Source organism: Pseudopodoces humilis, chromosome 8 (genome assembly GCF_049639895.1).
Source record: "Pseudopodoces humilis isolate 2021_Gansu_Grassland_sample_001 chromosome 8, ASM4963989v1, whole genome shotgun sequence".
Lineage (NCBI taxonomy): Eukaryota > Metazoa > Chordata > Aves > Passeriformes > Paridae > Pseudopodoces > Pseudopodoces humilis.
This window is the reverse complement of record NC_142207.1, coordinates 33,382,117-33,409,016: the sequence shown is the minus strand read 5'-3', so window position 1 is coordinate 33,409,016 and position 26,900 is coordinate 33,382,117. Positions and strand designations below refer to the sequence as shown.

Genomic DNA, 26,900 nt, shown 5'->3' with positions numbered 1-26,900 from the left:
GATTGCAGTCTGTGCTTCAGTCTAGAGGACATGATTGTAGTGGTGCATTTCTTCAGCATGGTGTTTGAATGAATGAGTGATAAAACTTGCATGCAGGACAGCACAAAGTTGTAAGCTACAGGTGTGTTCAAGTGGGAGGAGACAATGTTTGCAAGTGGGAGTTGGAAGTCTGAGAGTGCTTAAATCTGCCCTTCATTTGTGTTGTTACAGCTGGCAAGTCAAAACCTCTGGGTCATTGTTTCCTCCTGTAAAATGTGTGTCATGTAGTTTCAATGCTAAGAAAGAAGGCCAAAAGTACCTAAAGATTAAAACTGAGAAAGTCTGTAAGTAGCAGATCAGTGTCAGGACTGTAAGACACCTAGTGAATCATTTCTCAGTGGTTGTTGCATTTATAACTGCCTTCCTCCCCCACCCCACATTCTCCAGTCTAATGCCTCGTGCTTCTGCAAATGCTTTTCTTATAGTGAGGAAAATTGTACCTCTGTCTCCTGCTGTTTTTTTTGTCTGCACTTGAAGGAACTGTATTATCTGTGACATACCAGCAGTTTTAAAAGCAGACAAGTGTTGTACTAGTCAGAAACTCTCTGAGAGGTTTGCTTAGCTGACATGCCCTGATGTTTTCTTTTTTGCTATTTTATCTGTGTGACTTGCTGCAGGATTTTTTTAATTACAAGGATTTTGTTTTGCCAGTGTATTTTGTTAGTTTCTCATTTAATATCCTAACAAAGGATATTAATTCCACTTTTTTCAAGTCATGTTTTGCCAAGAGATGTCATTGAGGCTATGTAGACTTTTAATCTATAAAAACTTTATACAGCTCTAAGTAAAGGTAAGAGACAATAGAGCTGTGAGATTGGAGTACTGTCAATCCTGTCTGTTTCTTTGCAGAGTTGTAGAGCATGGTAGGGTTTTTTAATCTGAAAATTCTCATTGTAATCATGTCCCACCTGCTGGAGAAACAGCTGGTTGTGGGGACTGAAGCATGTGGAGAAAACAGAATTCAAATTTGCAAAGGTGCCAACACCCTGAAAGTTGGGAATTGAAGTGCAAAAGCTTACATTTTGGATGCCACAAGCAAGCAGTTGGTATAATGTTGCCAACTCATGCAGCTGCATATTGCCACATTTTCTTCTCTGCAGTCTCAACTGGAAGTAAGAACAGAAGAATATCTGCTTTCATTTAGTGGTTTGAAAAAAAAAAAAAAAGTAAAAAAAAAAGTGAGTGCTTGTCCAGAAGGCTCTGAAACAGACAGGAGAAAAGTATTTAAATTCTAGGGTATGACTTTCTTATTTTGATTTAAATCTCATGGTGGTTCTGTGATTTTTGTGTTCAGGAACATTCCCAGTCCATGTCTAGTGCCAGTGGTATTTTTTGTTGATGCTGCTTCATAAATACGTGTGGGTCTTTCCCCAAGTCTTGTTAATTTTCAGGTTTTTGGAAAGAGTGTATATATATTTTTATTAATATATATGCACACACATATAATTTATATTATATCCAGCATGCATCACCTTTATCTTACTTGCTAAATGTCTGCTATTTGCTAGGGATCTGTACCTGAGAGGAAAGAAGTTGCATTGAGAGGAGTCTACTGGCTGTCATCCTCTTCCTTGGTATTCTTAGATACTGGTTCCACCACCTGCTTCAGCATAGTTTCCTGGCATTGCTGACTTCTGAAAAAATGTTGTTTTGTTGCCAAGTCTCCTGCAAACTGGTTCAATGCAAGTGGTGTGGTACCTCAGTGGATATGTCAGTCTTGTGGTCTGGGAAGGAGAATCCCATGGTTGCCAAGTTTGTAAGTGAAAATAACAGTTAATGAAATTGCTACTTTAACCCTGGAAGTTAAAAAATAAGGCCTTCTGTTAGTTAAAAATCAATGAAACTTGAGTGGCAAAAGCAGTTCTTGTCGGCATTCAGCTCTTCTGAATGTGTGACAAGACTTCTGTCTCTGAGGGAGGGAGGCACGAAGGCAGAAAGGAAGGGGACGGACGCCTCTATCTTTGCAAGTCTGTGATACTGCCAGTAGAACTAGATCCATCCTCTGAGGTTTGTGGCAAGCCAGTAAGCCTGTGAATTCCTTTTCTTCTTTTTTTTTTTTTTTAGAATGAAAAACCTTCATGCTTTCCACAGCCTTGCACCTTTAGTGTAGTGGCATTTCCGTAGTGTTTTACTGATCACATCTATTCTTAATTTCTGCATGTTTTTGAGAAGATATCCCTATGGATTAACATACCTTTCTTTCTTTGGGTTTAACTGGTCAAAGATTGAGCAGTAACCTTGATTTTTCAATTGATTTTCTAGTTGAACAAATTATCTTTGTTTCAGGATGTAGAAGATAGCATGCACTTCTACAGAGCAGGTGAAAGTCCCATTGGCTTATTGCAGGATTAAAGAAACTAAACTCCATGTATGCTTAGGAGAGGTGGGTGATCTCTGAGAACATTAGAAGCTATCACATCTTGTAGGATACTGACCAGAAATTCTGAATTTGTGACAAGTTGGATGCTGAATAAGTTTTCATTAGCGTTTTATACAAGTCCCTGTTCTCTTCCTGGAAAAAAATTGATCTCTGCCATGGGATCTGCCACTTCATTGACAGCTTTAGAGGGGCCAAGGCAGATGAAGTTGTTTACATCCTGGGACACCTTGCATCCCTGTACCTGACATGCATGGGAAAGGTCTGTCCATTTGACTTCTCTAAAAACTTCATGTGGAAGGGAGGGTCTGACATATGGCAGGGGTGTGTGTGTGTGTCAGCACCATCTGTTGTGCACCTTCCCATGCAGGGATGTCTTGGATGCTTTGCCCACCCTCTCTCCCACTGCCCATTAATAAGAAAGAAGCTCTTGGGGGGTTTCAGATTAACCTTTCACTGTCCAGGTATTGTGTGTTGCTCAAAAGCACTCTGCACATTTACCTTGTGAAACACAAGGCTTCATGGAACTGTGTGCTCTGCCAGGGGGACACAGCTCTGCTCAGAGCAGGTTGTTGAGTGCAGAAGAGGGAGGCCATGGAGGAGTGGGCTGTCCTTAAGGCAGATGCTAAAGCACTGAAGCAAGCAGGCCACTCTATTGGTTTGGTCTGTACACAGCACAGGATTAAAAGCTGCTGTGCTTTGGTGTTCAAAGGGGAGTTGTTAGCCACCCACAGAGAGGTTCTCTTGAGTCCCATAATTAAATCTCTGCAGTTTAGTTGCCTACCCATTTACTGAAGAATAGTTTTTAATATTAAGGGAGATAGCTCTTCTTTGATATTGCTGAAAACTTCTGAGAGTGTGTTTGTAGAGAGAATAAATGCATTTTTCCTTGCCTTTTTGGGCTTAATAAGAGTAATCAGGAGCAGATGTGACAGGTATTCAGCAGAGTGTATTTGAATTAATTTAATTACCTTACTAGATTCAGACACAGTGGCATAATTGAGCTGTGGCTCTCTGTACTGTTACACTTGGGCATGTTTCCAGAAATGGTAGTGATCAGTAGCTGAAACCGTAAAATGAGGATTCACTTCACAGTTTTTTAACTGGGAGCACAAAACATTTTTCCTTTCAATTATGGCATGCTTTATAAACTCACACTTTTTTCTCTGCAGAAAGATGGGATGGGCAGTAGAGTTCAGCCTTCTGACCCTTCAAGAACAGAGGCATGAGCCAATTGTACTTTGTCTGATGCATCAATCTGTCACAAGCAAGTGCAAAAATTGTTTTGAATATCAAAATTAATTGCTCTCTGTTTTCTGTATCCCAGTAAAAAAGTACTAAGGGGGGAAATATCCAAGCTCAAAATTCATAATACTCTAGAAAATTAGAGTCTGTTGGTTGACACCACTCAGTTTTGTAAGTTTCCTAGGTTTAAACCAGAGCTGTTATTTTTGTTGAATGTTTAAACCTTACACACTCCTCATTTCCCCTTAAATACAATGAATTTTCTCTAATACAATGATTTTTATGTAATATTATCCTTCAAATCTGCTTGAGCTCAGGAAGCATGAGATTTTGTATTTCAGTAATGAAGAAAAACATTTCAGGAGATGTAGAAGGTGTAGTATAGCAAGGGGAAAGGGGAAGATTGATCAGAGTTTTGTAATCCCTCTTGCTTTCTGAAGGGTTGGTATCTTGGGCAGGTTTGCTGTAGGGGCCTGTCTCCTAAAAGCTGTGTGCCATGATGTTCCTGTGTCATTGCCATGGCTGAATGGATGTATATGTGGGCTTGTTTTCAGCTGGGTTTTGGTGGATTTTTTTGTTGCTGTGTTAAAGTTTCAATAACTGACTGCTGTAAAAGGCAGTTGGATTGTGGACTGTATTCTACTTGGAATTGGAAGCAGAGAGAGTTTAGTTTTCAAATAAACAGCTCTTCCATTTCATTTCAATAAAAGTTGAATCACTTTCTTTGAGTAAAATGCTTTAATTCTGGTCCTAAGGGCTTCTGAAATTTTTTCATCAAGAGTTGATTTAGTCAACATTTCTGAGAAACACGATTTCACTAATTCAGCATTTTCCAGTGGAAGACTACTCCATCAGAAATTTAAACCAGATCTCGTAGCTAGAAACACAGATGCTAACAAATTTCTTAGCTTTTTTTTCCCTAGTAGCTTCACAGACATTCACTTCTATGAAGTCTGTATTTTCATTTGGATTACAAACTGGCTTAATGAAAGATTTCATTACTTAGGTGTTGATGCCAAAGCATTCAAGGCACAAATTTAGACATAAGGTTTTGTAATTCCTACCACAGGCAAGATGAAGAAAATAATATTACATTTACTGATATTGCCAAATGGATTTTAATATAGTTTCAAAATGGATTTTGACTGTGAGGTAGTTGGCCCATGTGTGCATGTTTTTGAGATCGCTCAGCTGTAATAATCTGGATGAGTTTGGGGCTAAAGTGAATTAAAGCAAGAAAAAGTGAGTAAAGACTAAAGGTCTGGATGTCAGAATGTTTTTGTCTTATCTATACACTTTCTAGGTAATTTTACTGTTTAGTTTTTTTGGGAATTTCTTTTTAAAGAAGGAATGAGAGCTTTTTATCTACTGTAATGTAAATTCACTCCTATTAAAAAAAAAAAAAAAAGGACAGGCAGAAGTGGTGCCATTGCAGCTTAAAGAGTAGAGATTTAGTAAATTACTTCATTTCTAAAACCCAAATATCAAGAGGAAATATGCTTTTGTGCATTTTTGAAAAGCAAGCCCTTAGTGCATTGAGGTAGAGCAACTACCTAAAAGCTCTCGAAGCTTTAGTGTAATGATCCATATAATGGGAAACATTAAGTTTGCTTTAGCTTTATCCCTCTAGTATTTCCAAACATAGAGCCAGTTCTGCCAACACTTTATGGATGTTTAAAATTTAACAGATTAAGAGTCCCATATATCTGTCACAAGAAAATAACAAAACATTGATTTGAAAGAGTCTTGGGCTAGGAAAAAATTCTTTCCAAGTTGAAAGCACTTGTGCATCCACCTGTGTGTGGAGATCAAGGTGGATTTAGGACTGTTAATGTTTTCCTGGGGGGGGAAAAAAGAAAGTTAAATACAAGAACCTCCACCCACCATCACAGTGTTCTCTGCTCCAGCATCATAACATGCTGACTTGATTTTAGTAGTTTCTGAGATACGGTACCAGCACAGAGAACTCTGTAACTGAGAGGAAAGGAAGAGATAGAAAGGGGAACTTCTTAATGTAATATTTTCTGAGATAATGTGGGTTGTGAATGTTGGTGCCATGTGGCACAAGGACTGCTTTCACTAAGTGGAGGGAATCCTATGTGATAGATATAATTGCTGCATCACTAATTCATGAATGGCAGTGCTAAAGTGCAGCCTGGTGTATTTCAGGCAGGAGAAGGAGTTTTATTAGATTCAGAAAGCAGAAGTACAGAAAATACAAGTAATGTTCTTTGATAGTCTCACCTTTGATGCTACACATTTCTATAAAAAGTCATAAGAAAATGTCATATTCATTCTTACCATTTTTTAAACCGAGACTGTTTTTTAAGGGTTGATAAATGTGATTGTTGACACAGTGATAGGCTTGAGACACCCCCCCCTAAGTACTCTAGTGTCCCTTTCTCTCCCTTCCCATTTGCAGGATCTGCAGCATTTGGTAAAATATCAGAAACCTATAGAAGCCTTTGAAAATGTCAGTATCTTTGGAGTTACTACCACAAGCATCCAGTAAGAAAGGAACTTATGCCACATTATTTCCCTGAAGTACATTTCATAGCACATTCTGAAGCACAGACTACTGTTTGCTGCTGTCTTGTGTCATCACATTTACTTCTTTCCTTCTTTCAGAGCTCAGTCTATGGCCTGCACTCTATTGCTTGTTCCTGCCCATTTTCACCCTGCCTATTGCCTCAGTCCTGCTGACCTCACATCTACCAGTTCTGTGTCATCCATCATTTTACCTTCCATACTTTAGCAAGCATTGCAGCCAAGCAGCTAAATTAATCTTTCTTTGCACCTCTCCTTTCTAGTAATTCCTGTTTCTACCTGTTAATCAATTCTTGATGCATCCCTCTCCATGTTTATTGCTGTATATCTTCTTTCTGATGCTTATCTGATGTTCAAATTATAACGAGGTAAAGACTTTGCCTTTTTGGTTTGTGTAAGTACACAGTGTGCTCAAAATCTTCAATATCGTTTCTTTCATTAAAATGTGTGGGTTCAAGGTACCTAGAGCTACTAAAGCTAAGAATCTTACTAAGGGGATAAATGAATGAGACCCCTCTATTTAGTCTGGTGTTAGGTTTGTTTGTGCATTTATATCATGCCTGTTATTCTGGAATCAAATTTTAAGGGGTGTTTGTTTGTCATCAGATAGATCAAAAGAATTACTGGGAACAGTTACATTTTATGTGAAAGCTTTGACAGCTGTTTCCTGGTCCTGATTGAAGGAGCAGTTTGTATTCTTTGTATTGTGCACTGTTGTCCATAGTAAGTGAAGGTAAGTCACATTTAGACTGGAGATTGTTGGAATATTCTTCCCATTCACATATTATGTGTCACTCACTGACTTGTTGGTTTGTTGGTTTTTTTCCTCTTCTGGTCTAATTTGAAAGACATGGTTAAAGGAAAAATTAACCTTCATTTCTGTGTATTCTTGCAGACTTTTCCATCTAGAGATGCCTCCTTTCCATATAAAACTCAGTTGCCCTGTGTGGTGCCAGCCTCCACTTTCAGCAGCAGTGAGTACAGCACAGAATCTAAAATCCTTGATTATGTGCAAGAGCTGGACTCTTCCTTCCATCCAGTCTTATCATTCCCTTCAGGTAAGTAATGCCATGACTCTTAACAGAGTGGTTGTGCTTGTGACAGCTCTAGAGGTTGTGGACTAACTTGTCTTTTCAATGATTTTTAGGACTTAGTTCTCTTAACAGAAAATTTCACACTGTCAAAATACATGAGTTTATACTAAATGAAAATCTTGACTTGATCCTGACTTTTGAAAAACACACATTCTAGGTTTCCCATACTAGCAATGTGCTTGTAGCTTTGAAAGACTGGTCATGAAAAAAGGTGTGCTTGGATGTTTCATAGTGTGTCTAACTGTGTTAGTCCTTTAGAGATGGTGCTTTTGCCAACACATTACCATACCATGCTTGTGTTGTTTTCACAAGTGACTTTCTTTCTGTTCAGGCCCTTTGGACTAGGTCTAGAAAGCCTTATTTAGGTTTTCTAACTATTTTTGTGATTTTTTGATTATGTTTGAAGTTTTATGGTTTCTTGTCATCTGATCTTTTAGTCTTTTTGGGCAGTAACGTGGAGAATATTGTCTGTGACTCAACCCTGAAATTAGTGCAGGTGCAACTTGACAGCACTTGGGACTTCAAAATAACAGCCTAAATGTTGTTGTTGTCAGCAGAAGAGATTGAACTTCTGTGGGATTTTTTTTGTTTAGGAAAAACCTATTTCCAAGTAGTTAGTGACCAGTACAGGAATTATGCTGTCCTGGTGGGGCTTCTTTGCCACAAAATAATTCTCAAGATGAAGCTGGGACTTGCATGGAACTGTTCTAATCTTTAATCAAGCCCACTGTCTTCCCAGAATGACAGTGTAGACACTGCAGCTTTGTGTTAGGAAGTCAGGAATTAACTTAAGGCTGGGTTTTGGAGAACTTGTCACTGGCCTGTAGAGAAGACCCAAGTGTGGGCATGGAATCCAGAGAAAGCCTCAGCTCTGGCAGTTTGCATCCCATGTATGGGTTAAAGAGGAGATTATTGTAGGAGCAGATAGGAGAAATGGTTTCCTTGCTCACTCCCAGAGTGCTACAGCAAACATCCCAGTCAGCAGAGATCTGTTGTGGACAGAAAAACACCACCTAAATCTTTCTTCTTTTACACACACTATCACTTCCCCTGTGACTCTGGCAGCCCAGCCAGACCCCAGGGGTTTAGACATCTGTTCAAGGACAGTCTGTGCTCCTTGTGTTCATTCTTACCTCCCTCTTAAGGGAGACTGGGGCATGTAGCAAGAACATTGACCTTTAGTTTTCTCAAAAAAAGCTTTGTCATCATAAAAAACCTAAAAAGCTTTGGACTGTGCTGTGGCTACTCTTGGAACTTTGCCAGGATGGAAGAGAAAAATTGTTTTTAGCTTCATTCCAGTATCAAGGACATATTTCTTAAGGAATATTTATTCTCTTTTCCAGGAGCCTTGCTAATAATAGTTGAGACGGGGAAAAAGTACTAGACCTACTATCTCCTGTTCAAATGCACTCCTCACTTTTGAGGGAGGCTATATTCATGCTTTACTTTGTGTGCTTTGCTATCTCTACCTCCTCGTGAAGACTAGTCTATCTGACATTTTCTTTCATGTGACAGAATTATTGTGAATAAATGCATGGGAGAGATTTTCCAAGTTGTAGCCTGCTTCCATTTCATGTTTTCTTTGCAGCTTTCTTTTTTGCCCTTCCAGAGTAATAACTTTTCTTAAAATACTGCTTGTGATGTGCCCACATCTTTATATATAAAAATTGTCAGCAGAGTAAAAGAAAAGGGTTTTGCATTAATTTTCTCTGTATGTTAAAAATGCATCGTTGGCATTTGTTTCATTTTGGAACTCTGGGATTTGGATTTTTTTTTTATGTGTGCAAGGAGGGATTCAAGATTCAGATGTAATTCTCTCAACTTGGTTTTTCATGTGGTTTGCTTTAAAGGTGAATCATAATTTGCAGACAATCTAGTAAATAGTGCAGTGGGACTAGCTAACTGATGTACTCTTTTCTGAAAGCATAGTTGTCCCTGTTTCAAAGTCTTTCTTCCACTGTTTCCAAGTTACCAAGGATCTTGAATAAAGATGTGTCTGTGGTTGCAGTATGGCTTTAACATAACAGCACCTCTTTCATCCTTGATAACTGGAAAATTGTAGTTTGTATCTAAGAAGTCTGGGTTTCTGGTATTTCTGCACCTAGGCTGTAGATTGATTGAAACAAGCACTCCTGCCCTTTCAATTAAGATACCAGAGGACATAATAAAAAATCTGAGTCATCCAGGTAGTTTCCCAGGTTAAAAAAACAAAAAAAAAAAACAACCAAAAAATACAAAAGATCAACAAAATAGGAGAAATGTTTTGGTTCTCTCTTTACTTAAATGTTGTGACTAATACACTTTTCAGACCTTTTTTGTTTAACTTGGGAGTGAGAAACAGAAGAAAAGCCTTGGGGTGTTGTGACAAAACAATCTAGTTAGATCCCTATCACAATGAAAAAAAATTGTTCTTTTTATTTGGCAAAATATGTTGAAAGTTTTTGTCCTGGCATGTTCTGAAGACGCATGAGGCTAAGACTGTGCATAAATATATGTCATTTAATGCCCACCCTTGGGCCCTGCCCACAGTTCTCATTCTGAATGTACTAGCTGTCAAGTCTACTTCTTACATTGACACTTTTTTCAATTAAATTTTGCTTCATTCTTGTAATTTTTTTTCCAGAAAGGCTTTTCAGAGAGAGGTACTTTTTTTTAAGCCTTTCTGCCTTACAACAGGGGGTAGATTCCTTACCACTTGAAATGTTTTGCAGGCTAATTCTGTGTTAGAACTCCTATCAGAATTACACTGCCTTGCTATAGGGTTTTCAAGGGAGACAAAGAGGGGAATGTACCTTGAAAATACCTATAGGGTCCCAGCAGTAATAAATTCCAAAAGCATTAATTACTTGTGCAGAAAAGGCTGAATTGAAGCATCTTCACAGTACAGGAGACTGTGCTCTCTGCTGTGCTGGGTTTTGTGAAGGAGCTGGTCAAGAGGGAAGACCCCAGTCTTATTCTCACTCAATACCCTCCAGAGTCTGTTTCAGTCCTTAGTAGTATTGCTCACAGATTATGTTGAATGTGTTGGGTGAATCAATGCCTAGATCTCTAGTCATGATGCATAATTCATTGTCTCAGAGATTGCCATATTTCTAATACAGACACTATTCCTTTGGGTTTCTGCTTTGTTTATTAGATATTCCTCTTCACATATACTTTGAAACATTATTAAGGAAGGATGACATCAAAGGAGAACCTGTTGATACCGCATCTCTGGGAGGGGAGTTTAAAGTATCTGCTGACAATGGTATGTAAAGCAAAATATTTTAGTATTTGCAAGGCCATGTTTAACTTGGGAGTGGGAAACAGAAGTTTCTATTTCTGCCATGAAGTGGTTCAGTTTATAAACTTGTCAGAAAGCAGGTTATCAGAGAAGGTAGCTGAGTATGGCTTCAGGTGGAAGAGGAATCTCTTCAGACCCCAGTGTCAGGTTCTCCTTAATTACACTGAGATGATCTCACCAGAGGTGTAGGAGGATACCACAAGGTGGGGGAGTTTGGACCAGGTGCCCGACTGCAGTCCTTTTTCTGTTTGGATCCCTATCAAAAGTTTGGGGCTATTAGAAATAGTTCAGCAGTTGAGATTTCTTGTAAATTGTGCCGATGAAAAGTAAAGTAATTTCTCAAGTTGATACATGCTTTTTCTGTTACAGACTATAATCCACATGTTTCTGTCAAACAGTGGAGCAGTGGCTGTTTGTCTAATACCAAATCTCAGTTGGTGTTAGGAACACCTGACCAGCTGTCAGAAGGAAGGAAGAAAAGGCATCTAAGTGAGACAGCAGTAGGTAAGAGAAAAATAGCAGTGCAAGAGGCTACTACATCTTTTAAAATATGTACTATATGAATATCACTGGGCTCTGAGAATTAACAGTTGTCTCCAAAAAGGATAATGTTATGAAACTTATGAAGAAACAGACTTAGAAGACCATGAAAAAAAATTTGCTATTTAAGACATAGTAATAATCTTTCTTCTTAAGTGTACATACAGAATGAGCCAAGCTGCTGTGTTTTATTTTATTTTTGTCTTAAAGAAAACTGCTCAGCAGTTCAGCTGTGTTCTGATACTGGGTGTCATTCTTAATATGAAAGGGGATTTTTAATAGTAGTCAGTGAAATAGACATTACAAAGTTATCTGTTAAGTCATTAAGTCGATGAAGCATTTACTATTCCTGGCAACTCCGTCCACTGTATTTCATTTGTTGTGTATGTCATTTGTGGTTCTGGATCCCTTCCAGACTTTAAGAGGACTTGTGGATAGCCAGTTCTTACTGTGTTTTTACTTTGTTACCTTTCTGTTTTAAACCACTGAATCTCTGCTTCAGCACTTGGTAAATTAATTGGAAGTGCCCTAACAGTTCTGTAGAATATTGTGATAATGTAGGGGTAAAAAATTTAGCATACCACTGTAAAGATAAATGGCATCTTACCTCTCCAGAGAGGTAATCTCCAGATTCCTGTTAGAATGCAAAGCCTAACAGATTCTGTTACAGATTGATTTATGTAACTTTTGGAAAACCTTTGGCAAAATTCTTCATAAGACATCTGAAGAAAATAAGTCACTAAGCAAGAGGGGAAGCCATATTAGTTTAAAATTTCCCTTAAGAGTTAAAAGGTATAAATGATCAGTTAACATTGTGGAAAAATTAACTGCTGGTGCATTTCCTGGCAAAACTCATAGTGTAATGTTTTACTAGAGGTAGAAATACAGGAATTACTGCAGAGATGAATTAATAAAAAATCACCATCTAGGATTAAAACAAACCCCAAAACCCACAGTCCACAACCCCAAAGCAGGGCCACCCAATTAATTAGAAAGTTTTAGGAGAGAATATAAGCTGTTTGGGGGCACACTGAAAACTGTTTTGGATTTAGATAAGCGTTGTCCTTTGATTCCTTCCTCTTGAGCCGTACAGCAGTGCCTTTGCTGTACAGCCTTCTCTTACACTCTGTGCCTATCTCCAGCAGGGTCCTGTGCCCTCTCCCCTTTCACCACCAGTGATCCTGTTTTCCATGCCACCTGCTGCCCTGATCACTTCCTGGTCCCCTAGAGATGGATGCTGACACAGTGTTTCTCAGTTTCCCTAAGTGTAGTCAAGAACACTGAGATCAACAACTGGAGTTACTTGGGAGCACTAGTAAGAGAGAAAACATCTTGCTACAAACCTTTTGAAGTTACCATTAGTCTTCTGACAATAGTATTTAGGTTTTTTATAAAAGGAACCAAAAAGAAATCTTTTATCATGAGGTTCATCCCAGTCCCAGAATAGAAAAAAACTCTTCTGTGGTGCTTTCATGAGTAGGAGCACAAGTTCTATCTTATTAGTGCTATGGGTGTAGTACTACATATTTATTCCTAATTTGGGCTCTATCTAGGAGAAATTATCCATGAGGAAGGTCAGCCTAATGAACAAGGCCAAAAATAAAATATGTGTGCAGGGAGTTGTAGGGCTGCATGGGAGATGGTAGTTCATGACCTTGACCCAGTCTTCAGGATCATTCTTACATCTTTTTCCATGTTGGAATACACTCATTCTATTTGTTTGTTGGTATATTAAGTCTGAGTTCTCCTTTCTTACTGGAAATTAGGTAGAAGGAAAGCAGAACAGGTGGGTAAATTATGAATCCTGCTAAATGCTGCTTATACTGGAACTGAATGGGAGTAAACAGGAATTACAGTTTGTCTGGAGCAGTGATGAATCAGAAGAAACTACTATTGGTTTGGAGATCTAAATTGATTTTGTTTGTTACCCTTGCTGCCAGTTTTATCATTTATTAAGAGGCAGGGAGAATTTGTGAGATGCACCCCTAGTAGAGAAGTGCTGCTGGGGAGCAGGGGGAATCTAAGTCAGATTGCATTTGCTGTGTATTGTAGTCTATGACAGCTCCTGAAAACAAGCGTAAAGATTTGCCCATATGAAGCTGGTTCCATGAGAAGAAATCCTTCTTAGAATAAGAGGCATGAGTTTTGTGGAACAACAATGACGGGATGAATAGCAAGTGTTTATTTAGATGGCTTTTTTTAGTATCCAGTAAATTGTAAGTGGTTCACTGTAGGCTTCTAGAAATGACTTTACTATTAGTGTGTGGAAAAATATCTGCAGTCTAATAGCCAACAGCCGGTATGTCTTGTTTCCTGCTATTTTTATGACAGGCGAAAGTAGCGCTCAGTTTGAGACCTTCTCCTTCCAACATGCAGAGCCCAAGTCCCACAACAGTTTTACTCCCACGAGCAGTGTCAATGCCATGTCTCGGCCCACTCACAGCACTTCATCACAGGTAAACCAAAAATACGTCACTGTCGCAACTGATACATCAACAGAGAGTTGTGCAAATTAACAATCCAAAGCCACGTGGCTTTTACATCTGATTTAGTGTCATATGACAGTGCAGAGCGTTTTCACAGTGAATTAAGTGGATTACACTAACTAATTTATTCCAGATTGAGTATGTGGTGTTTCTAAAACAGATATTTGCTTGTAAAAGAATTTTGCAGATCATGTAACTGGAGTGCAAGTTTGATTTGTTGGCATTGTGCATTTCTCTTTTTTTTTTTCCCAAATTTCATTAAATACACCATGATTTATGTTCCCAGTTCGTTGAACTTGCAACCCTTTTTTCTTGTTTCAGCTATATAAAATGGCTTCATGGTGCAAATAGAGTCACAAAATTTGTTAACTCAGTTTCCCTATTTAAAACCCCTTGTGCAGAAATACAGGCAAAGTCCCTGCTGTATAATTTGTTGAGGAGCAACAGAACTCTGGCTCAGTGTACAGAAACACATTACTTTACTGGAATTAATGGTAAATTCACAACAAAGTCAGATTCAGGTCCCATGGTTTTGCTAAGTATAGTGGTACACTGGTGCTCTGTAAGTCGTGTTTCAGTGCAGAGTTGAGTTTAAATGTGTGTCCCACATAGTTTAGTTTAGACTAACTATGTCCCACATAGTTTAGACAACACACACTCCTTTATTCCCTTGAGTTGATCATCATCAAAGAACATGTAAATGAGCACTTTAGAATAGTTTCCATCAAAGTTCAGGCTTTCTCCTTGTGAAGTTCTAATGGTTCTTTGCTAATACGTGTTTCCTATGATTTAAGCTGATGTCCTTGTGTGTTGATTCTGTTATTCAGCATAACTCCAGGAGGAGGTTGAGAAGTGAGAGTTCCTATGATATAGACAACATTGTTATTCCCATGTCGCTGGTGGCACCATCAAAGTTGGAGAAACTACAGTACAAAGAAATCCTTACTCCAAGGTTTGTTCACAACCTCTTTAATAGCAAAGACATGAAAATGAACATCAGAACATTAAGTAAGAATATACTTTACATGGAATTAGAAAATGTTATAATATTAAAGATGATCTTTTCATGCTCTTGGGTTTTTATCTGTGCATTTCAGTTCATGTGACTGAAGTGGTGGGAAGACTGGACAGCTGATAGCACAGGAGAAAGAGTCTGATATACACAGGGATGTGGCAGATGCACAGAGTGGCTAAAAATAGAAGTGGATTTATATCACTTTTAATTATGACCTTTAATATATCATAAGGCTGACAAGCTCTGAATGGGTTTTTTTTGCTGTCTTTTTTTGTGTGTTCATAAGAAAGTAGTAAATTATTTTCTGTGACTTAGCAGTAATGGATTTATCTTTTTTTTTAGCCATTCTGATACAGTAGAATAAGCATACTTCTTTCCATACAGTGTAGGCCTAAAATCCATGATTCTAGAGACCTTTTTCTCCTTTGTTTTAGGAAGAGAACTTCTTTAGATTTCAAAACCAGGGTAATGGGTCTCCTCTGCTTACTTCAATGTCCTAATAGCATGTTGCTTGAAGTGCTAAATGTACTTATTCTGTACTTTAAATCCATAATATGTATTTGCTTTTTTCTTGTCTCTTAAGTTGAGAAATATTATTACAACTGTATTGGATATCTTGAAGATATCCTTATCCTTTAGGAAAAGGAAAGGTTAGATACCTTGTTGGGAAATGAAAAAATAAATTTCAGCCATTTGTTATCAGCACCTAAACTTAATTTGATTTTCCTTATTTTATTTCTAGCTGGAGAGTTGTGGAACTTCAACCTTTAGAAAAATCTCAAACAGATGAAGAAGAGGTAGGCTGTATTTTAATTAAACCACTAGGTTTATTTAAAGTAGAGACAATATGTAATTGGGGTAATTGGTACATACTTTCAGGAAACACTGACTTCATACAAATCCCAGTAAGTTTCAAGTTTCAAAAAACAAAGTATTAAGTATCAGATTGTGAAAATGTGTCTTACCCCTACAGTGAAGATAGAAATGCAAGTATACCATTAATACTCCTTGTTCCTTGTTTGTCTGGCTTTTCTGCCCCTTGCTGCTGCACAGTCAGTGCTCTCAAAGGGTCCCTTGGGTCACGCTCTGCCACCCTGCTCCTGAGCCCTGTAACGCTGCCTCTCCCAGTGTGACTGTCTTCTGGGGCCACCAGTGCTGTCCCTCCCTCTCATCCTCTCCTTCTGTGGCCAGTTCCCATGGCATGGTGCTCTTCATGTTAATCAGACATCTTGCCTGTGGGTTCAGCAAGCTTCCTCAATTTTTCTTTTCAGTATTTGTTTTCCTGCAGCCCTCCTGCTGGGAACAAACTTTTCTGCATTGTCAGGAGCAACATAACCGTCAGCATTTCCTGCCTGCCTGTTGAGCTAAGTTTGCAAATCATGGGCCAGTTTTGCTTGCTCCAGACATAAGAGTCTACCTTTTTCTCCAGGGAATGCCCATGGACTTTGCAGCTGGGGGTCCCTTTCTCCCCTAATCAGGGGCTTGAGGCATTTCCTAACCTTGGGGTGAATGTACCAGCAAGTCTGGTCTCTAGGCTGATTTTCTGTCCTTCCAATCTTTTTGTGGCTTCTCTTCCAGAAACCTGTCGGTTTTCTTGTCTTTTGGACATCTTTAATCTCCCTCCAGTCTCTGCCACTATCACCAATTTTAACTGTAGGACTTGTATTCCTGCCTTTAGGAGAACATCACAGTCTCAGCTCTTTACCTGGTGTAGTTGCACTTAATCTGGCAGCATACTCTTGGGCTGGAAGGACAAGAAGAGCTTACTCTGTCCCTGCCTTTTCCAATGCCATTGAGAAATTCCTATGAAATCTGTGGTGATATTTATGTCACTTCCACCCACTGACTTCTGGGTTAGTACCATCCCAGCTAGCAGGAAACACGCCTGTCCTTCCTTTGTACTGCAGAGGGCAAATTCCACACACAGGAGAGCTCTCCTGCAAGGATATTTAATTAAACCATTTGGAGAATAACGAATAAAGGCAGCAAGGGCACACTGTCCCTTGTATATCTACTGTTCATTGCTGTCTTCATCCTGGTGTCTGGGGGGAAATGAAGAATTTCAACAGTGATTTGCATTCAGGGCTTTGAGGAACTTGCGTGGAATCAGTGGATTTCTTGTTTAGATTTCAGATCCCATAGAGATGACTTCTCTTGTGCTTTTAGTGTATTTTGCTGAAGGGACTTCAAGGTCTCTCTGAATCTCATGGACAAATGTCTGAATTAGCAGCCCATCCAGTACATCTGTGTTTGGCATGACTCTCAATCCTGTATGATTCATCCTTTGGCCAGGAAATAACTTGAGTTAACAATACAGCAGCTTTGCCTCCTGCTGTGGCCCACTGCTTCTGTATCATCTATCAGCTACTGGGTAGAACAAGGGGGAGAGATATCAGACAGAGAAAAATGCTAATGATATTGATTGTGTAAATCATCCTTTGCCAATTTCCCCCTTTCTTTTGAGATCATGTTAGTTGGGATGTTTTTCAGAGTACTGAGAAAATGTGATTGATCATAATTCTTCAACTTCCTTTAGCTTTGAGCAGTTATATTTGCTACTGAGTAAGCTTGTGAAAAGACATGAGGAAATAGCACCATTGCCTGTTGGCATTTTCTGCACTCATAATCTGACACTCTTGAACTTGCTCCATGTGCTGAAGTCAAGGCAAGCCTCAGTAGGTCATCCATGTAACACAAGGGAAGGCAAAACATACTTTCTGCTTTTATATTAAATATTCTTTTTCTCTATTTCACTGCATAGTATCCTGTGGTGGTGTTGGAAATTATATGACTTCAAAAATTTTTTGTGGTACTACACAATAGTTTCTTTACTTCTCTATCTTCTGTACAGCTAAATTTAAAACTTCAGAGTTGTCCTTGTGTCAAGCAGTAGTCAGGGATTTCTGCCACTGTATTAACTTTTTTCTTCTTAATCTTCATTATCTTCATCTTAATCTTTGTCTTCTTCTCTGTCTTCTTCTTTTGGAGGCTTTCAGTTCAACAGCCCATATCCATGCAGCAGACCTGCATCCAGCATTTACTAAGTTACAAAAAAATGTGGGGTCCCCAATTTGTCATGCTCCACATGAGCCACACTTCCAAGGATGGGAACTTTCAGCACTTTCTGGGAATCAGGCTTATTCATTGTGGCTTGGAGAACAAAACACTTACCTTTTATGGGTGTGTTTTTGTTCCTGGAAATTTTGCCTTATAAGAACAAAATTGGCAATGCAAAAGTTAATCTACTATCTATGTCTGCTCTATTACTTGCTCTAAAAATACTTTCTGGAAATAGAACATTTGAGTTTCCTGGTTTGCATGTATGAATTTGCAGTCTTATTGCTTTAAGGCATGGGAGGGTGTGGCACAGGTTTTCCTGTTTTGTTTTGGTTTTAATTTGTTTTGCCCAGCCTAAAGCTTCTGGAAAGGCACAGTTGTAACATTCAAGTTTATTGTGTAGTTGTTTTAGTAATGACAATTTCTTCAGAGTAATTCCTTGTGGGATTAGTTTTGCCTAAGTGTTTTCGTGGCCTGTGACTCAGAGTTTCCTGTGGTGCCAAAGAGTGAAACACAGATTTTGTTGTTTTGAGAACCTTTCAGAAATATTCCTGGTGCTATTCAACATTAATGCACAGTGTGCTGTAGTGTCATGGGGGGATCCAAAGCTTAGTTTTCTTTGAGTGAAATCATTAGACATGCCTCACAAACAGGCCTTTTCTCTCAACATCCCTGCCAGATCCATCCACTGAGGAATGACACTTCCATTGTCCTTTTTCAAACTAACCTTAGTGAGAAAAAACCACCAAATTTCTCCTGTTACAGAACTTTAAATTAATCTAAAGTTGTTAGAGGAAATGCTGGGGAGCGGCAGAGGCTGTAGTGAGCCAAGTAGAGACCTTTTATTCTGATGTCATGAAATTTTTATCCATAAAACAGATAATGATTTTTAAATAAGAAAATTTACTGTTCAAAAGAATACTGTAGAACTCTTTTTAAATACACAAGTGGTTAAATATGCTGTCACCAGCTATGGAAAACAAACAAGGCTTACTTCTGTATTTTTCAAAACTCTTCACTTGGAGAGGAATGTGGACTTTGATTTTTGAATGGAAACTTGTTAAAAATGAAGTTTCTTCCCAGCATGAAAAATTTTGGCAATCTGCTAAGAAAAGTATTTTCAAATTGCTAAGTTTTTCTTTCTAAATTATCTTTTGTTTCCACTTCAAAGGCTATCTGAGCACAGAAAAATCCTGGATTTTCCCCAATGGAATAACACTCCTGTAGTTCATAAAATTGTCACTTTCATGCTATACGTCATTGACCTTGGAAAGACAGAATGTGAACTGAGATGTAGCCCTGTTTGGATGCTCTCCAAGTGACAGAGCTGGTGAATTTCAGAGAAAGGAGGAAACCCATTAAGTTCACTTGCTTGAAAGGAAACCAGCAGCTAACAAAGTGGTTTGTGTTTAACATAAATAAATAAAAGCAATGAAGGAGCCTTCAGCAAGGAGTGATGAGATGAGCAAACTAAGCAGCCTGTTTGTCTGAAGGTTCTTGTCAAGTGCTGGGCTGAGGAGGAGATTGGCAGTCACGGGCCAACAAATGGGTCCTGTGTCTGATTCCAATCAAAATGAGCCTTTGGGATCACACTGATTGGTTGTGATACTTTGTCATTGTACCCCTAAGGGCTGTGAACCACCTCAGTGCTGAGAGACTTGATATGGGGATGGCTTCCACAGAAACACGACAAAGTGGAGCACTGCCAGTGTCTCTATGGCACTGCCTGGCACTGCAGTGAGCACCGTGCATTTGGTTCTCTATTTTGTAGGCTCAGTTGGAAGATAAACGGTGTTACTTGTACAACACCACTGAGAATTTTGCTTTAGAAAAAAAAAATGCAGTTTATGTTACATGACACCCCCAATTATTAGTATAATTCTTGTCTAGGACTGACCTGACAGCTTCACAGCTCCTGTGACCAGGAATTATTCTTTCCAAGAATTTCTCAGCTTTTGAGTCAGGACTAGCTGGCATAAGATCCATGACTGCAGCACTCAAATTCCTTCTGCCAACCTCAGCTTTTTAGGTGAACTTTGAATGGTTTGGAGCACTTTGAAACAACTGTGAGCTGTACTGGAGAAACCGAAAGCCAAGAACTCCCCCTGCCATCAGGGGAGTGAGGGGGAAGGGCAGCAAAGTGCTCCTCAGCCAGCCCTGGCTAAGGAACAAACTTCTGGTGTGCTGCCATCAGAGACACACAGATGGCACTTTCACAGTGAAAGTCAGGTGCAATAGCTACATCTTTTAGCTAAAAAGCTGGCTCTTGTTTTACTACAAACAGGTAATTATTGCATTAGGGCTGGTTTAAGCTGTACTTGGGATCATGCAAGCCATTGGGTAAGAAATAGTATCTTAAAAGCAGAAGCCATTTTCTGCTTGGTTTCACAGCAGGAATGTGGCACCTCAGGTTCACCAAGTTCCTTTCTGTGGAGTTATCAAAGTCCTTGGTGATCTCAAACCTGTTTCTCAGTGCTTAAAGAGTACCTGGCAAATCCTGCTGCTCCCAGCCTCCTCTTAACGCAGTCTCTAGAAACTGTTAGAATTTTTGCTTGTCTTTATTATGCACTTTTAACACTGCCTTAATTTGCAAATGAATACTTGTCCTCTAAATTTTCTGCCTCTCACCACAGAGGAAAATGTGTTAGTTGCATGGAGGGGGTGTAACTTCTATATCCATTCTGATAAACCACAGACATGTAAAGAAGTAAAGCTAAAATGACAGCACCCCATGCACCAGAGCTCTTGTAAACTGAATGCATGTAAACATGCCTTTGTAGTGAAAGCATGTATTGTGTTGCCTCTTGTTGTTTGTTGAATAGACCTTTGCAGAGTTATGTCTAATACTGGCTGGTGGTGTTTTAGTGCTGTTGATAATGACAGCTCTCCCTGGGTCTCGTTACAGGTAGAAGACCTGTCAGACAAAGCTTTTTCCTTGCGCCACACCAAGTACGAAGAAAGAGAGCGCATGAGGTGGTCGCTGTGGGAGCAGAGCCGCTGGCCCAGGAGGAACAGCAGGCAGGTGTATAGGCTTTGATAAGAGCCTTCCTATTGAACCTGGTGTGGGTTTTGGTTACAGGAGTGTCAGAAATGCTGTCACAGAAGTTAGAAACACCATTCATTAATTAAACTCATCAGGGACAGTACCAGGTACGTTTAACTTCCAGCTGGTAAGAGAAGGCAGTGCTGAGGCATGCATAGTGACAGAAATGGGGCATGTTAGTGACCTGGCATTACTAAACTAACACCTTCCTCTCTCACTGAACACAGAGCTCTGCTAGTCTGTGCCACTCCCAGTCACCATGACTTTAGCCACCCAGTGTATCATGAGACCTTCTTCACTCACCTGACTCAGTGTTCAGAAAGTCGTTGTGTGAATGGTTCATTCTCACAGGCTTGCCATCTGCTGCAGAACTCAGCAGATTTAAATGTAACCACTAAAAGTCTTGCAAAAAGTACTGTATATCGGAAAAAAATGTCATAAAGCTGCATCTGCAGTTTGGTCCTGAGAAAATGATTCCCATAAATCACTGCACAATCTGCAAGGGCAAAAAGCAGCCTAGAAACGTTGGGGTAACTTTTTCTGCTATTTATCATATGCTTGTGTCTACTCTTGTCTGAAGTGAACCATGACACTAAGAAAAAATAGTCAAAATAGCTTTTTTAAAAGCAGGATAAAAATAGAGGTAAGCCATATTGAGGAATTTTATTTTAAGCAATTTTGAACATAAAACCTCCCAACTTTAGAAAGTGTTCTGAAAAATAAAAAGTTCTGTATGTACCTTAATTTGGAAACTGTGAACTCCTTGGTAAAGTCTTAGTGCTGCTTGAATTCAGAAGTAAACTGTGCATTGACATGAGCAAGGTCAGGCTTCCACCTGGCATTTCAGATGCATGGCACTATTTTATATCTAGTTTAAATTTCTATTTAAAGTGCGGTCAAAATTTTTAATCTTACTACATTTTTGATTGCTTTAGACTTGATTCCAGAGCAGAAGTGATAAGGGGGAGCCCAAGGACTTGTCTCTGGAGTTGCACTTGGCACAGTGCTGACAGTGCCATTTGGAGCCCACAGGCTCCTGTGGGTGATGCTGCTCTCCCAAGTGGAACAGCCTGTGGCTCGCTGATTTCTTTTGTCCAGATCACAGTTCTGGTGAGCATGTGGAGCAAGATGCAGGAGTGGGACCAGTCACTAGCTGTCTGCAGCCAGAGTGTGCCTGTCCTATCCATTTTATCCACTTAGTTCCTCCACATAGTGCTTTGCTTTGGCTCCAGCCGGCAAGGTCAAGAACCACACCAGTTTTCCTCTGCTCTTTTGGTTTAAGCAAGCAGAATGGAAGTAGCATGTATGGAGAAACTGAACACTTCTAAAAGAAACTGTGAACTGCTCATAGCAATGTGAAAGGTCAGGGAGTAGCTCTTAAAACTCATTTCTAATTCTGCACTAGATCTTACAGCAAAAATGCTGATGGTCGACACAGCCAGGACTCAGTGCAGAAAGACCATTGCACTGCTGACCCTGCTCCTGACCCAGCTTCGGAATTCCACAGCTCTGTTTGTTCAGAGATGGCACCACTCTGCAGGGAGAGCCAGGAAGAGAAGGTGGGTGCTTCCAATAGCTTCCAAGTCTGGTCAGTTCTTCAGTGACTATAAAGAAACCTGAAGATACTCTCCTGTCTCACTGATCAGAATCTCAGGCTGTCACCCTAGTTAATGTGCACTGAATGTAGTACTCGTGTTCAGAACAACGTTGAAGTGCTTTGTAAATTAACCCTAGATCTGTCAACAAGTAAAAGTTTCATTGCTCAGTACACATGGCACATGTTTTTGAGGCAAATATGGAAGGACTGGGTTCAGGCTGGGGTTCTTTTAGGGGTGTTGGCCAAGGTTCCAGACAGGTCTGGTCATTAGGGGTCAAACATTCTGATGGTTTGGCATTGTGTAAAAGAGCTTCCTTGCCTGGAAGGGTTTGAGGGTAGGTCTATTATTAGTTCAAAACCTTACACAGCCAGCTTGCATCTTGGTGCCTGGCAGTGTTGTATTCTTTATCTGAAGAGCCCTGCAAACGTTGTAAAGAAAGACACTTGTTTGTTACTTGATAGCAAATGATTCTGCACACAGTTAATGAGTTCACACTCAACTAAAATCCCTTTTTATCCTCTATACTCTTTTTTTCCACCCTCACTCCTACTCTTCTGCTTCCTTTCAGTCTGGGCTGTGGGAACTTCGAGTTTTTCCACTAAGAGATGAAGAGGTTGAAGCTTTACTGTGCCAAGATCAAGTAACGAATCAGACTGAAATGTCAAGTGCAACTTTCCCCAGCAACTCTCCCTGCACTCCAGGCACACCCACTGCTTTGCCAGACAATGGCTATCCACCAAGAAAACAATTTACCCAAGAGTCAGAAGACTGCAAAAGTGTTTGCCTGGGAAGCAACAGTACAAGGAAACAAAGGTGACAGGGAATAATGTAGTTCATTAAGAAAGCCAGTTAAGGTGGAGAGAAGTGTAAGGTAAAATCTCTCGTTCACACAGCATATGACAGCACAATTCAAAACCTTTATGTTAGCTGCGTATAATATATTTTCTTTCTTGCTTTGCAACAGGCAGGATAAATCCCAAAGACAACACTTTCTTCTTCCTGAACCCCAAGAGAAAGTAATTATTTCAAGCTGGAAGTCTAATAGTCTCAATGTCGGGAGTGGGCGCACATAAATTGCTGGCACCATTCACTTTCTGTTGTCATATTGCCACATTTGTCAATAATCATCCTTTTCTGTTTGTTTGTTTTCAAATGCATATCTGGTTCTAGTGGACTCTGGTGCAGCAGATGCTGTCTACCTTATCCAACAACTTCAACTGAACACAGAAAAACTACTTGAAGATAGTGGGGATAAGCGTTAGCCTCAGATTATTTCCCTGTTTGGCATGACCATGGGGCAAAAACCTGTCTCTCTGACTGCATGTGTAAGGTAAGGATAGGTGAGAACCAGCAGTTCAAACCAGGGGATCTGGAAGCCTTGCATCTAGCTTAAGTCATAGAAGTCAGCTCTCAGCAGTGCCAGGGCACATTCCATATTGAAGTCCTCAAGCAATAAGGTAGAAGCAGCCCACTGCACTGCCATAGCCAGTGTATCTGACACCCAGAAAGCAGGGTCTCTGCTTCAGGCCTGTGGGGAGGGAGAGGCAGGAGCAAAAAGGGGTCGAGCCAAATCAGTGATACAGCCCATGGAACGTTGTGGTTTGGATCATCTTACTTCCTTAGTCCTTCAGTAGCTAATGAGGCTCATAATACTTAGCTTTAATATGTTAAAGTCTTGTTCCAATTGCTGTACAGTGCCTTGTAAGAGTCTCATAAGTATGCCAACATTTGGTGACTAGCTGGAAAGGAAAAGATGATTGATGTCTTGAAGAGCAATAAAAAAAAAGCCCCAAAGCTTTCCATTGTGATTCTGGATAGATTTTTCATTTCCCAGTGCATTCACAGTCAGAAAACAAAGGCAAGTTGTTCAAACTTGCATCTAAATAGCATAGCTTGGAATATATCTGCAATCCCAAGAGGTATTAACAAAGATTAAACATTGAATGTAGGTATAATCCATCAACAGGCAGTTTTTCTGTGTAGGACAGTTGAAGGCAACTTAACAGGAGTCTCTGTTTTTCGTGCAGTTTTCTTCCATGTGTAATACCTGGAATGGCACTGGACAGATGACTGAATTTTAGTGTCAATTTTTTGGTCAAAATGACAGGAAATACACACTGGGCATATGAAAACAGTTCAGTAAAGTTTCAACACTACAACCTATTGCTACATTGTAGTTTATTGCACATTCTGATTATTTTTTTTAAACACTTTTTTAACACTGGTTTGTCTTAAACTTGAATCTTGCCTCAATGTCTGATATAATAATCTTTGATGCAAGGTTGGTTTTTTAATTAAAAGTTATTTCTATATATGTTGTATATAGTCTGAATTTGATGGCTTTTTAGAAGTGAAGAAGTAGCAGCAGTACTTCCTCTTGGCCTGCAGACCCACTGCAGCTTTGCTGTGGTACTGATGCTGTGCTTATGGCGTGAGGCCAATGGCCCCTCAGTGCCTCAGTAAAGAGGTGTGTGTCGCCCTCTCTCTTGCCCTGCATGTGCACCTGCTTCCAGGAAAAAGTTTCTGAAAGGTCAGAATCTCAGGTGTTTTGCAGGTCTTTTCCATACCCCTGTCTACTCCTTAGGAAGCCTGATCTGATCAGCTCTCAGCCTGCCCTGTTCTAAGGTATGGGCTTCCTGTGTTGTATGATGCCTGGGGCAGAGGGAGGAATTCCTGCACTTTAGGAGAGGGGACAGACCAAGTAAACCAGCCAGCCAGGCCAGCTGCCTTCCATGTCCTGAAAGTGCTGCTAGGAAGTAGAGATATAATCCAGTCTGTTACAGGAGGGTGTTAAAAAAGAGGCCAAAGACCCCTTGCGTCATAGGATCTGGGTTATCCCAGTTTGGCCAGCCTGGGGAACTGCAGAGCATCCCCACACTGCAGTTCAGGTCCCAGCTGAGGTTCTAAACCATTGTGTGGCTGCAGAGTCAGCCCTCATGTGGGCTAAAGCAGCTGCTGGGTTTCTTGTGCACCGCAGAGGCACTGAGTGCTCTGAGCAAGGGGAACCACATTTGCTATGTCCCCTCTTGTATGTTCTTGCCAGCCCTCATGGGAACTTGCTATTGCTTCATGAGACAGCAATAAAAAGGGTAGTTAGAGAAAGGATGGGCAGGCACAAGAGAGAAGCAAAATGTTTATTTGGTCATTACCCAGCCCACTCACAGCACAAATCTTTTCTCCAACAGCTGCCTCTCAGCTAGCTAGGCCTGTGACAGCAAACTGGCTGCTGGAGCACAGTGCCAGAGCTGTTCCTCCTCCCACGGTGCCAGCACAGGGTTGATCCATGCAGTGGTGGTGCACAGGGCTCTAGTGGAGCAGGATAGGTGTGTGTGTGGCAGGCCCCTCTTCCATGGGGGGAGCCAGGAACAGGCTGCATTTCCCTCAGCACCTGCCTGCCTCCAGCATCCCTCCGTGTGGCAGGGCAAGCGAGATGGCTCTCAAGAAGCTGCAGGCCTGTGCCCTGCCTTCTCTGTCTCCACTGTGTCCTGGCTCCAGACAGGGAGGCACCTGTTTTTTCAGCAAGCTCATTTCAGTACTGGGACAGGGTTAAAAAACTTGCTGAACTCAACTTGATTGCAGGACCAGCCCTCTCCTTTCATTTGTTCCTGTGCTGCAAGCAGCTGCCATCAGCACTGGTATCATGGTTTACTGCCTGCAGCCCATGTCCTGGCACAGCTGGGCTCCCACCTCCAGACAGCTGAGTTTTGCATGAATGCTGGTGTAATGAGGAAGCTGTACCTGTTGTGGGAGCAGGCTGAGGGCTCAGGGCTGGGCTCATCCTCGAAGCCATAAAATGTGCAGGGTCCCCTGCTTGTTTTCATTCCTTTTCAAAGTTTTAAACAGAAAATAAAGCCCCAGACAAAACCCAACCTCACTTTGGCTGTTAAGCTATGAAAACAGCTGTTAGTGCTGCTCCTACCGCTGTGGCTGAAGGTATTACAAAGATTGATTGTGAAAAACCAACTTAAAACATAATGCAGCAATGCCCCCCCAGGCATGAAAGTGGGTGTCTGCAACTGCACAAAGCCATTTCCCATGCGCTTTATTTACCATGTTCAACTGAGGCATTTTTTTTAACACCACTTATGTTCCGCTTCCTGCTGCTGTGAGGGTTTAAAATGCTTCATCTCTGCATCCAGGACCGTAATGGCATGTAAGTACAAATAAGGATTTTTAAACCCTATTAAAACTAAGCTCTGTCTGCGTCTCTGCAGTGTTTTATCTCACTCAGGGCTATGGGCTGTATCACCCTGTGCAGCCACATGTGCAAGCACAGCGTGACTTGGCTCCAAACAAGTTGTTTTCATCCCCTTTTCCAGTTCAGACACTAGACCAGGTGCCTCAGTACAACAGGCTGTGCTCTCCCTTACTACTAAAACCTTGTCAGAAGATTGCAACATCTAATGTGCCTGAAGTTTCTTCAGCCCATACAAGAGCAGACCATACAAGCAGCTCTCTGGGTTTTCATGTCAGCACTCAGTTCAAAGTCCTGGGACTCAAGGCTTGTTACTGAGTACAGGACAGGCCTAAACAGGCCCCAAACAGATCACTTCTGTAAATGTACACAGGTGAGAAA

At 40.5% G+C, this 26,900-nt stretch overlaps 1 protein-coding gene across 4 annotated transcripts in view; it reads left to right on the top strand.

Moving 5' to 3' along the window:
* KANSL1L (KAT8 regulatory NSL complex subunit 1 like) overlaps positions 1 to 24,636 on the top strand; it is a 58,960-nt gene extending 34,324 nt beyond the window's left edge. For 2 of the 4 annotated variants that reach the window (XM_088058478.1, XM_088058477.1), the window contains exons 7-16: positions 7,104 to 7,266; positions 10,439 to 10,549; positions 10,955 to 11,089; positions 13,457 to 13,581; positions 14,439 to 14,563; positions 15,369 to 15,423; positions 20,589 to 20,701; positions 22,132 to 22,285; positions 22,893 to 23,137; positions 23,289 to 24,636. In XM_088058478.1, the coding sequence (XP_087914604.1) occupies positions 7,104 to 7,266; positions 10,439 to 10,549; positions 10,955 to 11,089; positions 13,457 to 13,581; positions 14,439 to 14,563; positions 15,369 to 15,423; positions 20,589 to 20,701; positions 22,132 to 22,285; positions 22,893 to 23,137; positions 23,289 to 23,397 (1,335 nt within the window). In that variant the 3' untranslated portion in view covers positions 23,398 to 24,636. Of the gene's footprint in view, positions 1 to 7,103; positions 7,267 to 10,438; positions 10,550 to 10,954; positions 11,090 to 13,456; positions 13,582 to 14,438; positions 14,564 to 15,368; positions 15,424 to 20,588; positions 20,706 to 22,131; positions 22,286 to 22,892; positions 23,196 to 23,288 lie in introns of those variants that run through there. The other 2 variants (XR_015773047.1, XM_088058479.1) reach the window with 2 other exon arrangements.
* The last annotated feature ends 2,264 nt before the right edge of the window (positions 24,637 to 26,900 follow it).